This window comes from Nansenia antarctica, assembly GCF_963989245.1.
Source record: "Nansenia antarctica genome assembly, chromosome: 5".
Classification (NCBI taxonomy): domain Eukaryota; kingdom Metazoa; phylum Chordata; class Actinopteri; order Argentiniformes; family Microstomatidae; genus Nansenia; species Nansenia antarctica.
Window position 1 is genome coordinate 56313280 of NC_137690.1, and position 21941 is coordinate 56335220.

The 21941-nt window shown below is 42.3% G+C and overlaps 1 protein-coding gene across 1 annotated transcript in view; it reads right to left on the reverse strand.

Moving 5' to 3' along the window:
• Window positions 1-1097: 1097 nt before the first annotated feature.
• col22a1 (collagen, type XXII, alpha 1) overlaps window positions 1098-21941 on the reverse strand; it is a gene marked incomplete at both ends in the record, with an annotated part of 36688 nt that continues 15844 nt past the window's right edge. Inside the window, 51 exons of the mRNA XM_080531767.1 lie at window positions 1098-1291; window positions 1538-1615; window positions 1778-1960; window positions 2093-2159; window positions 2263-2442; window positions 2607-2651; window positions 2742-2777; window positions 2984-3055; window positions 3463-3516; window positions 3719-3772; window positions 3864-3917; window positions 4608-4652; window positions 4753-4806; window positions 4961-5014; window positions 5203-5256; window positions 5429-5482; window positions 5799-5852; window positions 6069-6122; window positions 6643-6696; window positions 7099-7212; window positions 7295-7330; window positions 7800-7844; window positions 8274-8327; window positions 8436-8471; window positions 8642-8719; window positions 9224-9268; window positions 9997-10101; window positions 10781-10834; window positions 11116-11169; window positions 11253-11306; window positions 11429-11482; window positions 12574-12627; window positions 12962-12994; window positions 13368-13409; window positions 13775-13828; window positions 14196-14240; window positions 14490-14543; window positions 14648-14701; window positions 14811-14864; window positions 14990-15043; window positions 15472-15525; window positions 16989-17042; window positions 17272-17325; window positions 17803-17832; window positions 17986-18021; window positions 19044-19097; window positions 20126-20170; window positions 20297-20350; window positions 21424-21477; window positions 21634-21687; window positions 21808-21861. Coding sequence (XP_080387893.1) covers window positions 1098-1291; window positions 1538-1615; window positions 1778-1960; window positions 2093-2159; window positions 2263-2442; window positions 2607-2651; window positions 2742-2777; window positions 2984-3055; window positions 3463-3516; window positions 3719-3772; window positions 3864-3917; window positions 4608-4652; window positions 4753-4806; window positions 4961-5014; window positions 5203-5256; window positions 5429-5482; window positions 5799-5852; window positions 6069-6122; window positions 6643-6696; window positions 7099-7212; window positions 7295-7330; window positions 7800-7844; window positions 8274-8327; window positions 8436-8471; window positions 8642-8719; window positions 9224-9268; window positions 9997-10101; window positions 10781-10834; window positions 11116-11169; window positions 11253-11306; window positions 11429-11482; window positions 12574-12627; window positions 12962-12994; window positions 13368-13409; window positions 13775-13828; window positions 14196-14240; window positions 14490-14543; window positions 14648-14701; window positions 14811-14864; window positions 14990-15043; window positions 15472-15525; window positions 16989-17042; window positions 17272-17325; window positions 17803-17832; window positions 17986-18021; window positions 19044-19097; window positions 20126-20170; window positions 20297-20350; window positions 21424-21477; window positions 21634-21687; window positions 21808-21861 — 3156 coding nt within the window. The remainder of the gene's footprint in view (window positions 1292-1537; window positions 1616-1777; window positions 1961-2092; window positions 2160-2262; window positions 2443-2606; window positions 2652-2741; window positions 2778-2983; window positions 3056-3462; window positions 3517-3718; window positions 3773-3863; window positions 3918-4607; window positions 4653-4752; window positions 4807-4960; window positions 5015-5202; window positions 5257-5428; window positions 5483-5798; window positions 5853-6068; window positions 6123-6642; window positions 6697-7098; window positions 7213-7294; window positions 7331-7799; window positions 7845-8273; window positions 8328-8435; window positions 8472-8641; window positions 8720-9223; window positions 9269-9996; window positions 10102-10780; window positions 10835-11115; window positions 11170-11252; window positions 11307-11428; window positions 11483-12573; window positions 12628-12961; window positions 12995-13367; window positions 13410-13774; window positions 13829-14195; window positions 14241-14489; window positions 14544-14647; window positions 14702-14810; window positions 14865-14989; window positions 15044-15471; window positions 15526-16988; window positions 17043-17271; window positions 17326-17802; window positions 17833-17985; window positions 18022-19043; window positions 19098-20125; window positions 20171-20296; window positions 20351-21423; window positions 21478-21633; window positions 21688-21807; window positions 21862-21941) is intronic.

Genomic DNA, 21941 nt, shown 5'->3' on the forward strand with positions numbered 1-21941 from the left:
CAGAGTCATTAAAGCAAGAAGCAAGAAATGAGCCAAATTGCTACTCTGTCAACAACACTCAATCAATATATTCTCGGAAAAGATTCAGTCACATGCACCTATCGATTGGTCTGTGAGTTTCAGTTTGTTCTCACATCTTATCCTCAGTCATGTCTACTTGATGGCCTTTCAAGCCTAAATGAAGTTTGGTGTGCTAAGGAGGCGAGTCTTTAGGTATAGGGTATAATACACAACAAACAAACTGTACAAATGGCACTTAATGCCTAGCAAATGGCTTCCATTATTGAATCAGCACCTTTGTTTGTAGCTTTGGGACAAAGCTACAGCATAGTCACCATCTTTACATGGGCTACTGTATACTGATACACATAGAATCTGAGTGATCAGTATTCACCCTGAACAGTACTTAGGACAAGGCTGACTATTATCATTCCAGATAACTGCCCTACTAAAAACATACAGGTAAAGAAAATGTTTAACAACGATCCACATGCCTATCATCAATCAATGAAAGATCAATGAAGCTCTATAGATTTTTGCAATTGTGCTTCACACACTGTTTTCCACGCAGGCAAACCCTCCCTTCAATAAAGATAAAGTACATTATTCCCTGACTGGATAATAATGAGTTGACTCCAAAGGAGCTCCCCAGTAATGGATCAATTTGGTGAGCAGTGATTGAGTTGAAGTTAAATCTACAGTACCATTATCATGGCTTCATTTGGAGGCAGTGAATGGCCATTCTTTAACTGTCCTTGATCAAGCCTGACAGTTAGTCTTAGTTAGACTAATAATATAATCCTTGATGTAAAGTAATTATTGAGGATGACGTTATCAACCGCCCCCCTCCCCCCCCCCCCCCCCCATCCCCCCCCCCCACCCCCCACCCCTCCTAACCCACCTGCACCACCTAAAAAAACTCGCCCCCAAAACAACAAAGCAGAAATAAAAACGGCAATCTGACCGGCAGCACACATTGCTCGAACCCTCCAAACTGAGGTTATTACCACCTTTATAAAAAGGAAAAAATAAAGTTGATTCATTCTGACAAATCCGAGTTCATAAATAGCTGGACTTCAAGCTCTCTGCTGGGTGTCTTAAGCCCCCTTCACATTTTTAACGTGAGGTCTTGATGCCAGGCTGGCGTAGTAGGCACACTGGGAGGGATCACATTGACCGGTGGGTCCAGGGGGCCCAGGTTGACCGTGAGGTCCAGGGTTTCCTGGTTCACCCTGAGATCCACTTGCTCCTGGCATGCCGTCCTTCCCATAACCTGGCATACCGGCCGGACCTGGAGGGCAGAGTGGTAAACACTATCAAACTGGAGCCACTGCTTATGTTGCCAAACTGAATACTGAATACTATACTCCTAGACTTTGAATGCTGCTTTTATTATGGTTATATATATATGTTTTATTTTTTTTTACAATTTTTGTAATTGAACTTTTATGGGTTTTATGCACTTGAATAATGAAAAGCATTTAATAAATGTAAATATAATCAACTCAATTAGAATGCAGTTACAGTGAAACTTTACCTAAGGGACCAGTTGGACCAAGCTCTCCTCTCTGTCCAACACCAGCATCTCCTTTCTCTCCATGTGATCCTTTTTCACCTGGAGGGCACATGGGTATACAACAACAATTTTTTTTTATAAAAAGGTATATTATGATTTTATGTTTTATGTTGTGGCAGTGTGTGTATGATATGACCAATACAAATGGATGCCATGAATTAACTGAATTGTGGGTGAATTATACTGTAAACAGATACGCACCTTTAGGACCCGTAGGTCCTCTGATGCCTTCTCCTCCGTTCTGGCCGGGCATACCTGGCTCTCCAGGGGGACCAGGTCGACCAGAGTGACCGTCTTTACCTGAAGGGCCAGGTGCTCCTGGTCGACCCGCTGTGCTCTTCACATGGGCCGGCTGGAACTGAGCCATGAGGTAAGCCATTTTGGCTGTAAGGGAATACACAGACATACAGTTCATCATTGACTTAACCCGGCATGACCTATTCCATCGAAATACAAGTGTGCAGGGTTTATCCTACTGGTACTATTATTGATATTCAGGGTAGAAATCTTCATCACCATCTAATTGTTTTGCTAGTTCTTCCTGGATGAGCCTTCTCATTTGCTCCAGTGATGTTGACTCTCCCTGTGTTGGGGAAAATGTGCATGTTAAACTGATCCGTACATTTGGGTTACCATTTTTGAATACATGTTAAGCGTCAGTGGGGGGAACATAGTCCAGTACTCACCCTTGGGCCTGGAAGACCTGGGTTTCCTGTTGATCCTGTTGGCCCGGATGGTCCTACCTCACCTGGGGGCCCTGACATACCCATCATCCCTGTGTGGCCCTTACGGCCCGGAGTTCCAGGGTTGCCAGGCATACCTGGGTCTCCGTGGGGTCCTTTATCGCCCTTGGTACCCGAGCCACCCTAAGATAGGTTACAGTACTTGTTAGAGAGCACCATCATCAACATTTACCTGTTGCATCTCGAGTTCTCCCAATGAGTTGCACTTCCTGACGTGACATGGCATGGCTAGAGTTTGTATACTGAGTGTGGCTCGGGTTTGTCTGGCAGGGTGCTGTTGTACTCACTCTCTCTCCTTTGACACCACGGTCACCTGCTCTGCCCGTCATCCCCTGTAAAAGAGAAAGGAGGTTTCCATAACTACGGCATGGTGAATCTATGTCTTCAATAAAAAGGTTTTTAGAGCCAAGGGCTTAGTGTACCTGCTTCCCCTCAGGTCCAACAGGACCAGATGGACCCTAGAGAGAGAGACAGAAGGAAGAGAAATTCAATAAACTAATTTGACAAAATACATTGGAAAAAGCTTCAGCATCAAGTCTTATACAATCCTGTTATGAAAGAAAGTTAACTGGAACTATTGAGGCATGAGGGCTAGACATGGCTAAAGCCCTGGTGGGTGATAACTGATAACATTTACATCCAAGGAACTTAAATCCCAATTTACCGAAGGTCCTTTAGGGCCGCTAAACCCTGGTAATCCTGGGTTTCCAGCCTCTCCTTTGGCTCCCGAAAGGCCCTGTAGTACACAGGGAGAACATTGGAGACTTATCACATGGCGTTCACATGGCATGCTGTAGTTGAATACTCACAGCCCCGGACACATTAGAGGACTGGGTGAGATTAACGCTCAGCTGAAATTGTTACTGTATGAACATAGCACGGTCTGGATGTAAATCTCATTAAAAGATCTTGTGGCGGGACATGCCAGCTGGAACAGATTAATATTCATATGTAAAAAGGCCTGGTGTGCCTGGTGTCTTGCTGGCTATACCTGCCACAGGGCAGAATCATTCACTAAGCTTGCTAAATACAAACAGCATTTTACTGCATATGCATGTTTGACACTTTTCAAGTGTGAACGGTCAGGTGAGGTGAAATGATGAAGGTCAGTGACGACAGGACATCACTGTATGATCAACTCACTGGAGTTCCAGGAGCTCCTGATTTTCCTGATGGTCCTGGTTCGCCGGGTTTACCCTGGAGAGAGAGAGAGAGAGAGAGAGAGAAAAGGAGAGAGGGAGAGAGAGAGAGAGAGAGAGAGAGAGAGAGAGAGAAAAGGAAAACAGCTTGTGATTATTCCTCTCATGAGAGATTAGTGTCAATTTGAGTCCATATCTGCTTCACTGTGTCAAGTGTCAGGGTAAGGCTTCTCTAATGTCTACAGTAAATTGTCACTCACCGATTCTCCTCTTGGGCCACTGAGGCCCGGTGGTCCAGAGGGGCCTTTAATACCCTTAGAAAAAACACATAAAAAAAACACTTTAATACACGGTTGCATGTTGATGACATGGGGATTAATTACATGCAATCACGGCCTCACTTACATCCTTCCCAGACATGCCCATCCTCCCAGGAAGACCAGGCTTTCCATCTTCACCCTGTTTGGCACAATACAGGACACGTATCAATGCAACAAATCATTTTACGTCTACATTGCTCCAGTGCTAAGATAAAAAAAGATTTATTCATAAATCTCTTCAGTGGTGCAATCCAAAGCGATTAGGATAAATCCCACCCTTGACCCTTTTTGGTGTGGCTTCATAGAGACATAGTGGAGATGGGCCACACTCACACCCGATCCACCCGGTCTCCACGAGATTGATATTAAAGTTTGATGCCGCCTGAGCAGCATGATCCTCTCGTTCCAAGAGAGATTTGTTGGTGATGCACTTCACCGACGACGCCAGGAAGTAACTATAATGAGTCTCCTGCTGTCAGAGAACAAGTGGAGTGTGTGTAGTAGAGGAGTACAGGCTAGAGGACTGAGGCTGCCCTCCTGCCCGCCTGCCTGCCTGCCTGTCACCGTTACTGAGTGACTCAGTGGTGTACATGAGTCATGCTAATGGTCACGCCACTGGAGTAGAGCCGCTTCCCGAGGGACCGGGTCGGGTGTGAGACGAGTCAGCAGGTGAGACATGATTAGAGGAGGGACCACATGTGGAGGTGGCCATGTGTCACATTGTTATGGTGAGATGATTTCCTCCTGAAGTCGTGGAAGACACACTGTACAGGATAGGTCAAGCTTTTTGGATAATGATATGACGTGATGTCCTCTCTATGACACTGACCTTAGAACCTGGTTGTCCTGGCTCTCCTCGGTGGCCCTTAAAACCCTGTATGGATAGAGGAAAAATGTCAATAAGACTGATATCTCCATAGGCTTTGAGGACCACAAAAGATACAACAATTGTGTCTGCCCACACAGTTACTTACAGGAAGTCCTCTGAGTCCATCTCTGCCTGGTGGACCTGTCTCACCCTGCTTACCCTGAGAACACAGCAAAAAGTCAGTGTACAGTATGGCAGAAGTTTCATATTATGCCACAATCTTAAATAAGGTCTATTATGTGTTATGTAAATCATGTATATTACAGGATAAACAGTATGATCAGGTAATCAAATGAAACAGAGTATATACTCACAGGTTCTCCTGATTCCCCTGGTCTTCCATCCTTTCCAATTTTACCAGCCGTCCCCTGAAGAACAAACACATGCAAGGATTAACCGTTGTTTTAAAACTGTTCACATACAGTATGGTCCACAATGACAACCACTTACTCTCAACATATCTGAAATAGACTGAGGTGAAGGTTACAGTGCATGTCATTGTCCCGTACCGTTGTAATATGGCTATTCCAAAACGTTATGAACATAGTTTCCTTACCATCAAGCCCGGCAGACCTGGTGGTCCCTGGATTCCTTTGAGTCCCTCTTTTCCCTAGTGAAGACAAAAACAAACAAGGGACCATAGATTCAGAAGTGATTAATGTCGCTGCCACCACCATACACCTCAGCCCAGTTGACCTACATGCCAGTGGGAGGAAGGACGATAAATGATGACACAGGGGTAACAGTGTGCTGTTTTGTAAGCATATTGAGTACAGCTTCACCTTCTCTCCAGGGGATCCTGGTGGCCCAATGGGCCCAGGCTGTCCATCTGCACCCTGAACAGAGATAAGGGAGAGTCAATGCATCTCAAGAAACTGGGGTGAGAGACAGCACATGAAGCAAACATATTCTCAGTCGATTGAGGGAATAAGCCTGAGGTCCTTCTGATAGCATTTAATCTATTTACAATAAATGACAGCATACATGTAGAAAAGAAAATCACTGCGCAAATGCTCAGTTCATAACAACAATAAACCGCTGATAAACATGACTAAACGGACACAAGAGCCCAAATTCACTTCCTTGAGTCTACAGTAAACAGCAAGAGAGCAGAATGATGCATGATGGGATACGGTGGCACTAGATACTTACAGCTTGTCCCATGATGCCAGCAGCACCTGGGTGCCCAGGTGGTCCTTGGTGTCCCTGTAAATACACACAATGGCACAGTTCCGCTGAATCCCATTACTACGCAATTACTTATGTTTTATGTCTATGTATGTAGCGTCATGTAAATGCAATGTTGTGAGTATAGTAATTACAGAGTAACTACACAGGTATGTGTACTTAAAGTGTAAAGTTACTGTAAAGTGTGACCACCATTCAAAACAACTGAAGTATAGTGAGTTGTGAGAAGCTTACCTTTTCACCTTTGTCTCCAGGCCCCCCCTGGGGTCCTCTGTCACCTTTTACACCCTGTGGTACAAACATTACATGTCATCTGCAGCCTTGATAATAATTGCTTATGAATATGTGACCATTAAGTTGCAAATTAAAGATATATAGCCCTTGATTCTTGAAGAATATAACTTACAACTGTCTAGACGAATAGTTCAGCTTACACCATCAGAACCCAAAATATAAGCTTGTTTCAATCCATTGTTTGTAAATAACACAACTTTAAACAAACACTGTTTAGCTTAAAACATGGTTAAAACTATAATTTTTAACTCATGGACGGTCAGTCCTTGCATCCATCAACATCATCTATTAAATTGAAAGCGGTTACATTTCTCCAGCCCCATACTGTACTTCAGCTGTTTACCAAAACAAGGAGCCTGCTTTGTTGTTGTTTGAATGACAGATTGCACCTTTAAAGGTGTAGGACATGCATATTCCTGTTGCAGGGGTCTAAACCTGACCCAATGTAAGTTTTCATTGGAAACAAAAGGGTGGTTGCTTTTGATGTCATTCAAGGGTGTGGTGCAGGACTTGCCTTTCCTCCGTCAGCTCCTGGGGGTCCCGGGGGACCGGTTGGGCCTGCCTGCCCCTGTAATGACACAGCACAACCATCAGTCTCTAGCCAGCTAAAGGGTCCCTCCAAAAACACAATCAAGAATACTGTCACCAGATTCTAATCAATCACTCTTTACCCCCAAAGGAAGCCTGCCTCATGATGCAGACACCTTGTTACCTTTCTGTCACTCAAACCAAGTGTGATTGATTGCAGAGGTGCCTCACACTAGGCTATTATATGAGACATAGATACTACTTTCTACTTTTGAAATAGCTAAACTTAAAACTAGTCCATAATAGCAAGTAATGTGTGATTAAGAGAAGATCATGTAATCACATTAATGAATAGGCCGATCGATGATCAGTTAATAACATAAATAAATAGGCATGTTTCACTTCCAGAGAGGGATACTTTGTCATTGACTTTTGTCCTTACTTGGTAGCCGTCTTGTCCGTTTTTCCCGTGTGGTCCTGTGAGTCCCTTGTCTCCGGGTGACCCTGGCAGACCAGGTGATCCAGCAGGCCCTGCGGGGCAGTCTGAGCACACATCCTGAGGAAGAACAGCAAAACATTAAAGATCAATCTGTCTCGGGAGCGAACACAAAAGACAAAACTATACTATGAAATCTTACCTTGAGATCCAATAGAGACAAATCCGCTGCTTTCCCCTGAAAAAGATGATGTCCATTATTATCCAGTACTACAAAGATGATTTGGACTACACATTTCAAACAGATTATCAAGTGTTATTGGTTCAATCGTTTGAAATATATTTCCTGATACTTTCGACCAACATGACTGAAGACCCATTTCTTCAGGCTACATCTTCACTGTCCCTCCTAAAGACGTCTTCAACTTCCACTACCACTCTATACAGTTCCTCTACTGTTCTTTTTTAAAAATTATTATTCTGGCATTGTGACTACCAAGGGCACCTGGTCCTAGCAAAGATTTGCTCTTCTCTTATGATGACTGATGTATAGATGATTCACTTACTTTAGACAAATGTACTTTGGATAAAAGCATCTGTTAATGTCAAACATGTAATGTAAGTCAATGCAGTGAAACACATTTTTCTGTCTTCCCGACAGTGGATAGTGCCGATGTTCCAGAGGCCATGTAAAGGACTGTACTCACAGGCTCGCCTTGGGATCCTTTCTCTCCTGGTCTTCCTGGCATGCCCTGCCAACCAAGACAATAGAGAGGTGTCAATTACAGCTGTCACCATTTAACAGCCACACACAGTGAGTTTTTATTGGCTAGCTAGGTGATTTAGAATGGACGGATTGTATTGCCAATTTGGATACTTTCACCTAATTAGAGATGATTGCCACTAGGTCAGCAGAGAGTAACTGAGTGATAATGAAAACCCTTTGTGGAGCAACTGTCATGTGTATGGAGCCTAACAGTGGTTTATTTAAAATGTTTCACTCATATTTGTCATTTTATTGGACAGAGATAGTGAAGACAGACAGGAAAGTAAGGAGAAGAGGGCATGTCAGCAGGGCATGGGCCGGATCCGAACCCATGCCAACATGGGCATATGTGTGCACTGTAGACCGCGGTGCTAGACCGCCTCAGGCCACCAACAGTGTGTTTTAGCGTACTTACGTTGTGTCCAGCTGGACCCTGTGAACCAGCTACCCCTGCAGGACCTCTCATGCCCTGACATAGGACAAACATAGGACAATAATGTAGGTTGGCTCAAAACATTGTCACTGTCTAAATTGTCTCAAATGTACAAAGAAAAAATGTCATCACACAAATGCATACCACAGGTCCAACTTCACCATTGGGCCCAGGAATTCCCTGTAAAAGCCAAAGATGTTTTCAGACATGTGGAAAATATGCAGCAAGGAGGTTTAACAACAATGAGTGTGTGTGTGTGTGTGTGTGTGTGTGTGTGTGTGTGTGTGTGTGTGTGTGTGTGTGTGTGCGCGTGTGTGTGTGTGTGTGTGTGTGTGTGTGTATGTCCATACCGGGGGTCCGACTTTGCCCTCTCCTGAAGCACCCCTATCCCCTGGCACTCCCAGCAGTCCCTGTGGACCAGGCTGGCCCTGAAAAAGACCAATAACACATTATTGTGTCCTCTCAAAACAAAATCCGATACTTCTGTCATTACAATTATACCACTTGAATTATGTTTAGCTCAGAGTATTGCTGTGCAGGGCAATAGGAGCTAGTGAGCCAAGAAAAACAACATTTGTGTTTATTTCTATACAGAGAATCCAATCTAAAACTGTGTATGTAGAATGTAAAGGTGAAATACTAGAAATAGAAAATCAGCAAATTCCCATGCATAGCCTTTACTATGTCATACCCTCAATATCGCTTTCTCACCCACACAAAAAGCTATTGTTAAATCAGTGTGCTGGTCACAGTATAGTGGTCAGAGAAATTGCTTTTACGGCTTTCAACGAAAAATGGATTGCTTTTCTTCCCAAGCTCTAAAAACAGAGGCGGTTTTCACTGTCTGGAGTGCACCTGTGCATACAAAAGGACCACCTCCAGTGGTAAAGGTATTAATGTTTCTAGTGCTTCTTCAAGGTAAACAAATTTACCTTTGGCCCATGAGGTCCTTGAATTCCCTGTGGTCCAGCTTCCCCCTGAAACAGATGACATGATGATTAACCCCAAAGATTGGCGATATCACTTGGCCTTTAACATTATATCATTGCCCCCCTTCCCTGTAGGGTGAGAGGAATTGGTTTAACTGTAAAAGTGTCATAGCGTGTACATTGTACACGTATTCTATGCTGTAGTATTGTACTGCCACGTGCCTGAGGGCTATAGGTTATTGGCGTGCAGCTGACGGCAGTAAAACACAACTGCTATGAACCCAAACACCTGTACACAGGCCTGCTGTGGTCTCTCATTAGTTTAATGTGATATATTTAAACAGTTTTCTGTCTATTTGTGTTTTTGCTTCATCAGCACTGTCACCATATGGCTGGCAAAAAAAAAAACGTACAGTCAACATGTGCTGCTGAGAGAGCAAAGTATGCCCACTCAGGTAAAGTCTCTGGCAAGACTGGGGTGGGCACAACCAATAATTACAAACAGTATTATGGTTACATTTTAGAGTACATGTAGATATACAGTATTTTAACAGGGTGTTAAAGGGACACTTCAGCATTTTTCATATTCATTATCTCCAGAACCATATCACTGTATAAGTAGGTCTTAATTGCTTGAATTTCCTGTTTAGAGCGTGTCAAGGAACTCATGCTCATATTTCTAGAGTTTGGGTGGCATGTTAGATGTGTGCTGATTAAAACATACGTATGGAGAGAGTATATTGAGGTTTGGACAACTTGATTTGACATTATCTTACATTCTGTCCATCTTTCCCCTTCCCTGGTGGTCCTGGGGGTCCGGCTACACCACCATCTCCAGCACGTCCAGGAGGGCCAGGTCGCCCCTCCTTTCCGAATTCTCCCTGTAACAGATCACACAAAGGGAAGTTAGCACCAAAGAAATAAGAGTAATACTCAAATGCCCTTCTCAAATGTCCTCTCATCTCGTGGCTGCACTGATCTGAGACCAATCAGAAAGTTACAACCCGGTCACTTTATGAGCTGCTATTAGTTTGATCAATCACTGGAATGCAAGGTTACAGAAACACGCCTTAGGAACATCCTTTCCATAAAAAAAATGTTTTGCTCACTATCACATCCAACAGCATAATATGGTATCTAGGTTATATTTTAGTCCAGTCACAACACTTGGTGACTTGGCCCTGTTCTATCTTAACATATTCAACTTCCTTGTTTTGTTCATACAGGTGGATATAATGGATGCCGACGAGGATGATGGGAGAATTGCCAAGACTAGTGCATTACAAATTACACCCCACCCCCTCTCACTAGCTAGAAACTAGAAACCCAATTCAAAACACCTAGACATGAAAACCCTGTGTGACGCTTATTACAGATTCTATAACCATCATTAACCAGCTAATGCACCGAACTAATTGAGGACATATGCAAAGTGGCTAATCTATTATTCACTCTTGTGAGCTCTCTCTCAGTTGTCCATAACCTTTTTCGAATGCCCCATGAACCAAACATTCTAGGTGACATGTCTTTTGAGTCGTATAAGAAGACTAGGTTACTGACCTTGTCTCCTCTCTGTCCAGCTATTCCAGGTGGTCCAATGGTTCCGGGGATGCCCTTCATATTGTACGGGGAGAATTTTAGGCCACATACTGTATTGTTAAATTTCACATTGGTCACATTAACAAAATTGGCTGTAGACATTTTTCAAATAGCTGTAGGAAAATATATGTTGTCCATGTTTTAATGAAAATGTGATAATATAGTCATACCGTACTTCTTCTTACATAAAGTGAGCCAGACTGTCCCACTGTTCATGTTCTCCACTACTGACATTTAAACATATTTTCCATATGTTGCATTTGTTTTTGTTTTTCCTTTCCCACAAATGGACCTACCACATTGCCTGGTAATCCACGAGTACCCTGAGGACCAGTCAAACCTGGTGGTCCCTGTAAGCAAAACAACAGTCATTCGCAACTGTCTGTCATGACCAATCATAAGTTCAGAGCATAAACAAGACCTCAGAACTTACAGGGTCTCCAATCCGTCCAGTCTCTCCTTTAGGGCCAGTGTCACCTTTTGGGCCCTGATTTTAATAGGAAAAATAAGAGGAAAATCATCATAAACAGACTGACATGTGAGAGAAAGAAAACTGAAAACATGTAATGTTTTTCAAATCATGACAATGGGTAGATATTAAATCCTTACCTGTGGTCCAGGCAGTCCCCTAAAGCCTTGCTCACCTGGTAGTCCTCTTTGACCCTTCGCAGACAACACAGGGGTCAGTTACACTACAGAAATCCTCCGCAATTTAACTACAAATGAATCATACTATATTGTGTTTATTGTCTAAGTCCATGTGATTCCTTCATTCCTACATGTTCATTCCAAAAGAATGTTTTCAACGAGCAGTAGTGGTAATTTGATGGTGACACAATTTCTATTAGATTTTATTTAACCTTTATTTCACCAGGGGAACCCATTGAGACAAAAGTCTCATTTTCAATGGTGCCCTAGTTACAAAGCATTTTTAAGACAATACAAAAACGTCATACATGAATACAAAATCAATACAGAAACATCATACATTCACCCATTAAAACTAATAAACATTATGACATTGACAACACAACAAAAACATGCACAGACCGACCTCAACTTCACTCATCACTTTTGAACTTGCCCAAAGAGACTAAGGCATCACATTTGAGGGTCTCTTGACACCTATTCCAAGCTCTATGGGCACAGTAACAGCAGTTTTCCCCAGCTCAGTTCTGACTCGAGGGACCTCAAGAACTAATCTATCCTGAGATCTTACATGGTGATGGCTTGCTTGGTGATGAACAGGTAGCTAGGTAGCTTTTGTAAGATTGCTTTATAAACATACAGGAGCCAATGCTGTGTTCTCCTAGCAGCTGATTCCAGCTGATATGGATGTACCGTAATTAACAGAGGCAGTACATAATAATCACAATATGAGTGTACAACATCCCAATACTTTTCATTAATATATCAGCCATGATATGTTGGATGCTGTTACAAAGTGTCAGGAGCAGAGAGAAGGGAGGGATCATCTAAGCACCAGAGCAATTAACAAGGCCAGACATCAATTAAATTAAATGTAACACTGGACACATAAAAATAATTTCCTTGGAGACATTATCAAATTACATTGATAACACTGAAGTATCATAAAAAAAACACTGAGCACAATTAATACATTAGTTGCTGTGGGTTGCTCAGTTTCAACTGAAGGAAGTAGTTTACTTTTAGTTTAGAGTTTAGGTTCCAATCTCTTCTGACATCTAGTGGAGAGTTGAGTACATTGTTGTATTTCCAGCAGGAAAACTCACCAAATCCCCTGGTTTCCCTTGTTCTCCCCTTTCTCCCGGCTCTCCAGGTTTCCCCTAGGGAGAGACAAGAGGGTGATGATGCTTCTGGAAACAATTCATGTAATGTACAAATCAAACATTACTGCACATCACAAGCCATTTCTATAGGTGTTAGGTGCATTCGGCTGCCAGGGCGGTATTCCATCAACATCACTTAAGGAAAATCCAGGCTTATTTTTGATAACTCTCGTGAGATTTATCGAAATAAGCCTGGATTTATTGATAATTCTCACGAGACTTATGAGAATAAGCCTGGCATTTCCATTAGCGACATTGATGGAATACCCCCCTTGGACTAATGTAGTCATGTTAAAGATTTCACAGAGCAGTTGAGCAACAAAATACTTACTGGTTCACCAGGCTGAGGGATAACATTGGCCACCTAAGAGAAAAATAAAACACATATTTTAAAAACATGCACAATGTTTTAGATTTGAATAATTCCAGGAACAGTACATCATTTGGTTGTTTATGGACAATTTATGTTTTTGCTTTTATGCAGATTACAGACATCGCAGTGCTGCATCATGTACTTGTTGTGTGCAGCAGGGGAGGCTAGTGGAGGTAGGAATCGGAGGAGGGGCTCTTTGTAATGCATGGAACGGACTGAGGAATGGTGTTTGATACCATGTCTCATTCCATGCACTACAATGAGCCATCCTCCGATTTCTACCTCCACCAGGCTTCACTGGTGTCCAGTATTTCACAGGTGTAATTCTTATTCGCTCTTTTCAACGTGTCCCAACTTTACTCACATTTCCTGGTATTCCGGGAGCTCCCTTGGGTCCCTCGTCACCCTGAGGCAAGACAGAGACATAGTGCACTCTCACTGTCTGAATGCTAATGAGCTACTTACAGCTAATTTCCCCTGGTGGCCATTAATGTGACAAAGTGTTGAGGAAGAGTCCATGACCAACATGGTCTGGTACAAGCAGCTAATATGTCTTATGCAAATACCATATGCTTATCCAATCTCTATTAAAAAAAAAAAAAAAAAAAAAAGTGTGAAAATGTAATAGCTTTTTTGTTGACACCTGACTGACTATTGGTATTGCATTGTTACAGTGAGCATAATTAAAAGTAAAAGCACCCAAACACATGCTAAGAGTGGCCTAATAATGTTGTCTCCATCAGGATGCTTGGTTTCATATTTGAGTCTTACCTTGCCACCTTTATCACCCTTTGGCCCCAGAGCACCATCTTTTCCTCTTTCACCCTATAAATAAGATGATGCAAAACCAAAACATGAATCTTAAAAAGACATCAGCATAGTAAATGGCCATTGGCAGTTTTAATAATCTATTCAGCCAACTGTTTATGTTTCAACACCAGTACAGCAATGAGGGAAAAGTTGGCCATTACACCATAAACATCACTTAATCTCTCCCCAATGTCTTCTGCTTAGCTGTGATGGAGTACAAACCCACCGATACTCCTTTCTCTCCTCTGAGTCCAATAACACCTGGTTGTCCACGCAAGCCAGCTTCTCCCTGTAACACACCGGCACACACACACAAGATAGTGTGAAACATTTAGAGTAAACTTTTGATTTGAGTATAACCATAAAATGTGATTCAACTCACTCTGTCGCCGGCAGGTCCTCTTGGACCAGGAGGTCCATCCTCTCCCTAAGGGCGGCACATTTAGACTGTTCATCAGTTACTGAAATTCAATCCAATCCCCAAATTGAAACCTAATAAACTGTACCATTGATTTTGCTTTACTGGCCCCATCCCAATGTTAACGATCCCTCAAGCTCAGGAGGAATAGATACTTTAACAGTAACCTTTATAGACTCCATAAACTTGACAAATCGACTGCGTCACTTTTATTAACTGCTATTGGTGTGGAGTGTCCAGACACCAGTATCACTGTACCTTCACACCAGGTTTTCCAGGGAACCCATCTACTCCAGACTCGCCTCTAGGCCCCTATGGAGAGAAAAGAAAATGATGTCAGCCATAGATAAACATAACTACTTTGCATAAAACAAATCTATAATTGACTCAGTGCTACAATAGGAAGTACAACTAACCTTGGTTCCATCATTTCCAGGAATACCATCCAGCCCATCATTACCAGGGATACCCTTTCAATGATAAAAAAAAAAGAAGGATGATGAATTGACATAAGGCATAAGAAAAGAGAATGAACTGCTATGACACCTTATCGTTACATAACTGAATCAAACAACTTACAGATTTTCCTGACTCTCCCGGTTTGCCTGAAAATCCAATTTCACCAGGCAGACCCTGTGTAAAAACAGAAACATGTAAGATTTCATTTTCTGTCACTTCCATTTGCCCATTTTGTTTGATGTTTCCTTTGAATGAGCTTCATGAAATGTGTTGTTCTGCCTTCATTGTATATCACTCACTGGAGGTCCCGTTAGTCCAGGATTTCCATGTTGGCCAGCAGAACCCTGAGAACCCTTAACAAGTGATACAATATTGTCAATAAATGTCAGATAACCAGCATGCACTCACATACCTAGCTGTATTAACCACTAGAGGGGTGTATTGTAATGTGCAAGCGTTGGAAGGTCATTCAACCATTGCCTCAAGTCATAGAATTATCTTGAGGGCAGTAATCATTGTTTTAGGAGACATGTGGAATATTAATGGAAAGTGATTTGTAAAAATGTACTGTTTAGAGAGCAGTAAAGTCAGGTATGTGGTCCTGCATGGTATAAAGTTAACAACCTACACAGGATTGTTAAATCACGATTTTGTGAGTCTGCGGACCTGTTTGGAATATGATAAACCTATGCTTATGTATACTTTTTTGGTATCTTTATGTACATACATATAGATAAGTAAAATAATAATTAAAAAAACATGGCATAATAATCATTCTTACAGGTGATCCAGGTAGCCCGTCAACACCAGGTAATCCACTTTCACCTTTCTTGCCCTGAAGAAAACAAATGTGGAATCAATAATCACATATTATAATACAGAAAATAGCTCTTAAATGTGTCACTTAAAATCATAATCCACCAACGTGCCTGTCCTTGTGCCGGTCCTTGTTTTTTGTTTTGTTTTTTCATCCTATTGACTGCCCCCTGGAGGACTCTTAGAGATACTGCACTGTTTCACCTTAAATAGTCGTACAGTAGCTGTCATGTCAGGATAACAGTGGCTGGGCGGACAGCTCTCTGAGTCAGGGACACAGATGACTGAAGACTGATCAGCCATGAGACCGGCCCTGTCGCTGTGTAGACATCCCCATTATCACAGCAGCCACCCCTCAGTGACTTCACATCCTCCATACAGACTCACAACAGCCACATCCTGTCACAACTGGAGCGCACAGCAACAGCACACTGGAGGTACAGTGCTTCAGCTATGGCAAAACATCCAAAAAGATACTTGGGAAAATAGGTCAAGCACTCTATCTGTTTCCTTTGGACAGTATAGACTGAGGATCCACTCTGAACGCCCCCTGGGGGCTGGGGATGAGCCGCAGACCACCGGTGGAGTAAGCAGATGCTCGGAAGGCAAGGTAACAGTCCACAAACTAAGAGGTATGTTTCCCAAATCTCAACACAGTATAAACACCTGTATTTCATGTGAAAATTGAATGTCATTCATTTGTAGTGCCATATGCAAAAGGAGATTCCTCAACATGTTATGTGTTACTGTAGCTTGTGATGAACACCCTACTCATGCCTGGGTCCATGAAAACTGGACCCAGTGTTGTACAGAATCACTAATCCACATGAAGTGCAGCCAACTAGGGATAACTCTTACTAGGGGTCCTGGACACTGAGATGTGTCACTGCTGTTGAGAGCTTGATTCATATTTCCCATTTCTATGACAGGGACCTCTTGCATGACCTCTTGCATGATGTGACTGTTGGACGTTTAAAAACGTACAAACAATAAAGGGGGTCCCACAACAACATAAGGCAGGGAAGTAGCCAGCTTTGAGAGAGAACCACACACTCTTAGAAAAAAAGGTTCAGTTGTCCTTTTGAAGAAAATGTTTTGTTTCTATGTTGAACCCTCTGATAATGTCCAGTTCAGATGTGTGGTTCACAAGGCTTTGCCAATATCCCTGTTTCTTTAAACATGATCACTTTCTAAATGCATCCCCCTAGAAAACAAAGCCATTCTTAAGTAATCCACCATCTTTTTGACATAGATTACTGTGTATAGTAAACAAACTGTATCCATAACAACAAAGCTTTTTTTTTTTAGAAAGTTAACTACATATTTGTTTTTTAGATGATGGTAGGGACATATACTGTTTGGCCACTCCCAAAGTTCTTACTGTATGACCACAGTATAAGTAACATTGTCTGTGTACTGTAGCTGTGATCAAAGGCATGTAAAGCATGAATCTTCCACACACGTGAGATGCCGAGTCCTTACCCTTTGGCCAAACTCTCCAGGCTCTCCGGGTAACCCTAGCTGACCACGTGGACCCTGAGGGGAAAAGAATACACGAACTTCAGCTCCATCAGCTCTAACTACAACTGATTTATGTTAATCATTTATTAGAACAATATTCCAATAAAGAGCTGGTGCCTCCTTTATGCATTCAACAACAAAAACATGTTTTTAAGCTGATTAAAGGAAACTGTGTTGTCAAAAATGACATTATGACGGTCAAGTGGAGAGGCCAGAAGGAAGTAATAAATCACAAGGTATTTACAGGGGTTCCTGGGGGTCCGTCAGGCCCTGGGGGGCCGCGAGGTCCTGGGGTTCCCTGAAACAGTAACAGACTTAGTATAGGAGAGACATTCTTTGAATCACTTAGTAACCCTATTGGCATACTCTGCATAACAGGAACATTACACGAGTGTCCATGTTAATAACCATTACTGTGGAGTAACAGTGGAGTATTTTCTTCAAGTAGTGTGAAATGCACTTTTATCTAAGCCTGCATGACCTTACTTGACACAGTATTGCATTACAACAGGTAGGGCCTAAGAACTACGCATGCACGCACACACACACACACACACCTACCCACCCACCCACCTACACACACAGACACAGGCACAGACACAGACACAGACACACACACACACACACACACACACACACACACACATACACAGACATACACAGACACACACACACACACACACACACACACACACACACACACACACACACTTACAAATACAGACAATAAACAAGGGCATGAATGAGGATATCATGTATACAGAATACTACTCACAGCTTCTCCTTTTAAGCCTTCTTTTTGCGACTGGCAAAAGAAAGTGTTGTTAAAGCATATTCACACAGTAAGAAAACACTTTTCAACTTGATTTCAACCATGTGTTTTTCCAATCATATCAGCTTGGCACTTGCCATTCATAAGTAGAGTTACATGACAATTTAATTGCTCTTCTGATCTTACCACGTCCCCAGGCAGTCCAGCAGGACCCATTTCTCCCTGCAAAAAGAAATACAAATAAAGCAATTAAAATGTGTTTGAAAGTCAGATCTTTTTGTGATCTGATGATTGTGCACTTAAAATGCATTTTACTTAAAATTATATTTACAAGTGAGAGAGTAGTAAAGACACATACTGTGAAACAATACTCTGTAAACCCCCTAAGGTGCATGTGCATGTGTGTACTTTGTCTAAGAGCCTTTGTCTAAGAGTCTATGTGTTTGTATGTGTGTGTGCACATGTTAAAGCATGCTTCTGTAGAGATCAACACAGTCAGTAATTATAGACAGACAAATGAACTCTGCAATCGTTTAGTGTCAGACAAAAGGGTGGGTCGCCATTCGTGGGAAAAGCGGAGCACAGAGGAATGTCTAGAAAATAGAGACAGCAACTAAGGAGCTCATCCTAACAGAAGATACAGTATATCCATGCATATCACCTCAAGTTTCAAGTTTCAAGTTTATTGTTACATCACATTACACAAGTGTAACAGAGTAAAACTCTCAGGCTTCGGTTCCTGACATTGCATTGCAGCACAAGACATAGGGCATAATAGTTCAAGTATATTTCAAGATTTAAAACAAAGTATCAGTGGTACAGGGCATAGTAAAGTGACAAAAACAATAGAAATAATACAAGATAAGGTGGCAATAGTATAGGTAAGACAAGACAGGATACACTAGTGGTGCCACTAGTGATAATAGAGAGTTCAGTAGTAAAGTGGCTGATACAGTGGCTGACCTGATACCTATACTGTGTGCACTTTGAGCAACCTCTTTGGGGGGGCTCAACACTGTGTGAATTGTATTTGTCTTGATCATGTGCTATACATCTTCAAGAGAATACCATACCTTATCCCCTTTCACTCCACCGGGGCCAGGTGCACCAACCATTCCTTTCAAACCCTATTTAATAATACAAAAAAGAATTGCATTTAAAAACCGGCAGATAACTTCCAGTGACCATTCTTCCAAAATAAAGTGTGCAGTACCTGCAGAACCTTTGAAGAAAATGAAACTCACCTCCTTTCCACCAACACCAGGTTTTCCAGGAAATCCGTCCTGGCCTGACACTCCCTGGGAATGAGGGAAGCATCGTGTGCAATGAATTCAATGACTTTACATTACATTAAAAAAGATACCTGCCATGATGAACAAGGCCAGCAAGGTCACCTTGGCAAACCCTGTTGTGAAATATATGATATATTGCATTACAACTGAGACATCAGGGACATCGCTGCATTGTAATGGTCAATACCTTTGACGTGTTGAATGCCGACAGTCGCACACGTCTGTCAATCAGGTTCTGATGTTTCCGTCTGCCAACATCCCCTGACCCGGGTCTCACCCCCAGGTGTGTCCTCTAACCACCTCTATCTCTGTCACCTCAACTGAAACAAGTGTTTTTCCAGACTACAGGAAACTGACTGACTAGGTCACTGATGCCTATAACATTACAGCTCAATGTGCCACATTGGTCTAGCTTCAGCTGGGCAAATGGAGGACAGCCATATGGCAAACACATTTGTGTACAGTATATTACAGTAATTCTTTGAGTTGACAGCCTGGACTATGAATGCCATTCTGCAATCTCTCCTTGACATAGACATCATTGCTTTCCCCTATGGCCTATGTGATTGTTCTCTGTTGCGAATACCTAGGTACATAGGTACAATTTCCGTATAGTCATCAGCTACAATTACTTTCCCTGATATACTACAACTGGACTCTATATTGTATTTCAGTCCATTGTCATCACATAGTGAGAGTCTATATTTCAGGAAACTCTTAGAAGTGCAGAGGAAGCTGAAGCGTTGACACACACTCTGTAGTAGCAGCCATGAATGAGCTGCATTATAGCTAAACACCCCCACAGGTCCTAGACAGGACGTTTGGTGAGTGCATCCACATCTGTTTTCACCATTACACCCATCAGTTCTCCCTTCCTCTGGGCTGGATATGCTTTCTCAGAGACTGAGTTAACCCTGTCTACAGCCCTGTGATGATCGACACTGTGATGATTTAATCTGTGTGTGTGTGATGATTTAATTAACCAGCCTTAATAATTTTGATTAAGTGAGCATGGGACATCACACAATACTTACCCTCAAGCCTGAAGTTCCTTTATCCCCTTTAATGCCTTGGCCACCCTAACGCCACCCAGAATAACAGAGACATGATTAACAAATACACTATTAGGCACATTTAGAAAACACAGTGTATATTTATTTTGGCATATAGTATGTTTTATACATTTTATGGTTGGTTTTACTCACACCAACACCTTTGGGTCCAGGTGAACCGGGAGTTCCGGAATCTCCTTGAGTTCCCTGAGTGTTGAGACAACAAGAGGATCAGTCATAATGTTACAGTAATGAATTCCAGATCCATATAAAGACCCCTAACATTAAGTCATTTGGTCATTGTATTTTTCATATAGGTTGACAAGTTGTCAACCTTTATGAAAGCAGCAAATTCAAGTATTTTGAATGGGAGTTAACCCCAGATTGCTGTGTCAAGGTTGAACTAACTTGGGAGGTATATGGATCCTGTGGGCCAATAAACGTCCAAATTAACTCCAGCACCTGTTAGTGAATAGAGCCCTCACACTGGACACCCTCTGTGAGAACCCTGCTCCCTGACCTCTGACCTCTGTCCTCTTTCTCTCTCCCACTCTCACCACATTACAGATGCACCCCGTCATAACATCTGAACTAATGGTATTCATAGTAACAGATATATGTGCTTTCTTCAGGTTTGTGTATGTAGTCATTGAAGCATTTTATTTGTCCGTGTAAGAACATCAGTCTAAAAAAAAAAAAAACTGCTTGGTGAAGTATGTCGACATCATAAGCCATTTAAACTTTCTCATGTTCTGCCAACAGGGGGCAGTCATTTCCACAAGTCTGAGCTCTGACCTTCCCTTTGGCTGGGACTGTGGTGGTCACAGCCCATTGGTCAACCCTGAGTCAGTGTCTCACTTTTTCTCTCTCTGTTTATCTTTCTTTTTGTTTTGTCCGGTCTATATAGCTGTTGTGCTCTTTGTGTGACACAACAGTCTCTCTCTCTCTCTCTCTCTCTCTCTCTCTCTCTCTCTCTCTCTCTCTCTCTCTCTCTCTCTCTCTCTCTCTCTCTCTTCCATACAAGAGAAAGTCAACAAAGCAAGTAATTTTTACAGGAAATCAATAGCAAGCAGAGAGGTAATTGTCCGTCAAAAGTATGCACTGTACGCCCCCAAGAAGAACAAGAATGTCATTGATATCAGGGCAGCCAAACGGAATAGGCTGCCTATGGTACATTCTTACACTATGAAAAGGTGTATTAATCCTCCAATGTGGAGTCAAACACATGCTATACAGTAGTAGGCATATACTGAATCATAAATGGACAAACGGCCACCCACCGTTGGTCCCAATGGTCCTGGCAACCCAGCGTCTCCTGGGAGTCCTGCTTCACCCTGTTACATTAAACCACAGAAACACATGTTTGTACGAAATACATACATTTAGCAGATGTGGATCAACAGTATCTTGCACCAGGAGAGAGTTTGTAGTCATAAGGAATGTGTAGAAGAGGATATTCTGTTATATTAAGTTAAATATGTGTCTCTTACCTGCACTCCTCTATCTCCAGCTATCCCAGAAAGACCTGGTACTCCACCGGATCCCTGTTTAAACAATGATTAACACAACCATATTAAAGGTAAACGTATATTTTATCAGGTGGAATCTACGACAGAGCAATTCCCACCATTCAATTTAAGCAAAACTCCTCAAAAATGTCTCACCTTCTCCCCTTTCCGTCCTGATTCGCCTGATAAACCTTGCCTTCCGGTATCACCCTGTAGAAAGAACACAGGAATGTAGGGTGGTTGGTACGTGGAATTAAATTAAAGTGGAATTGTGGAGAATATGGGCCTGA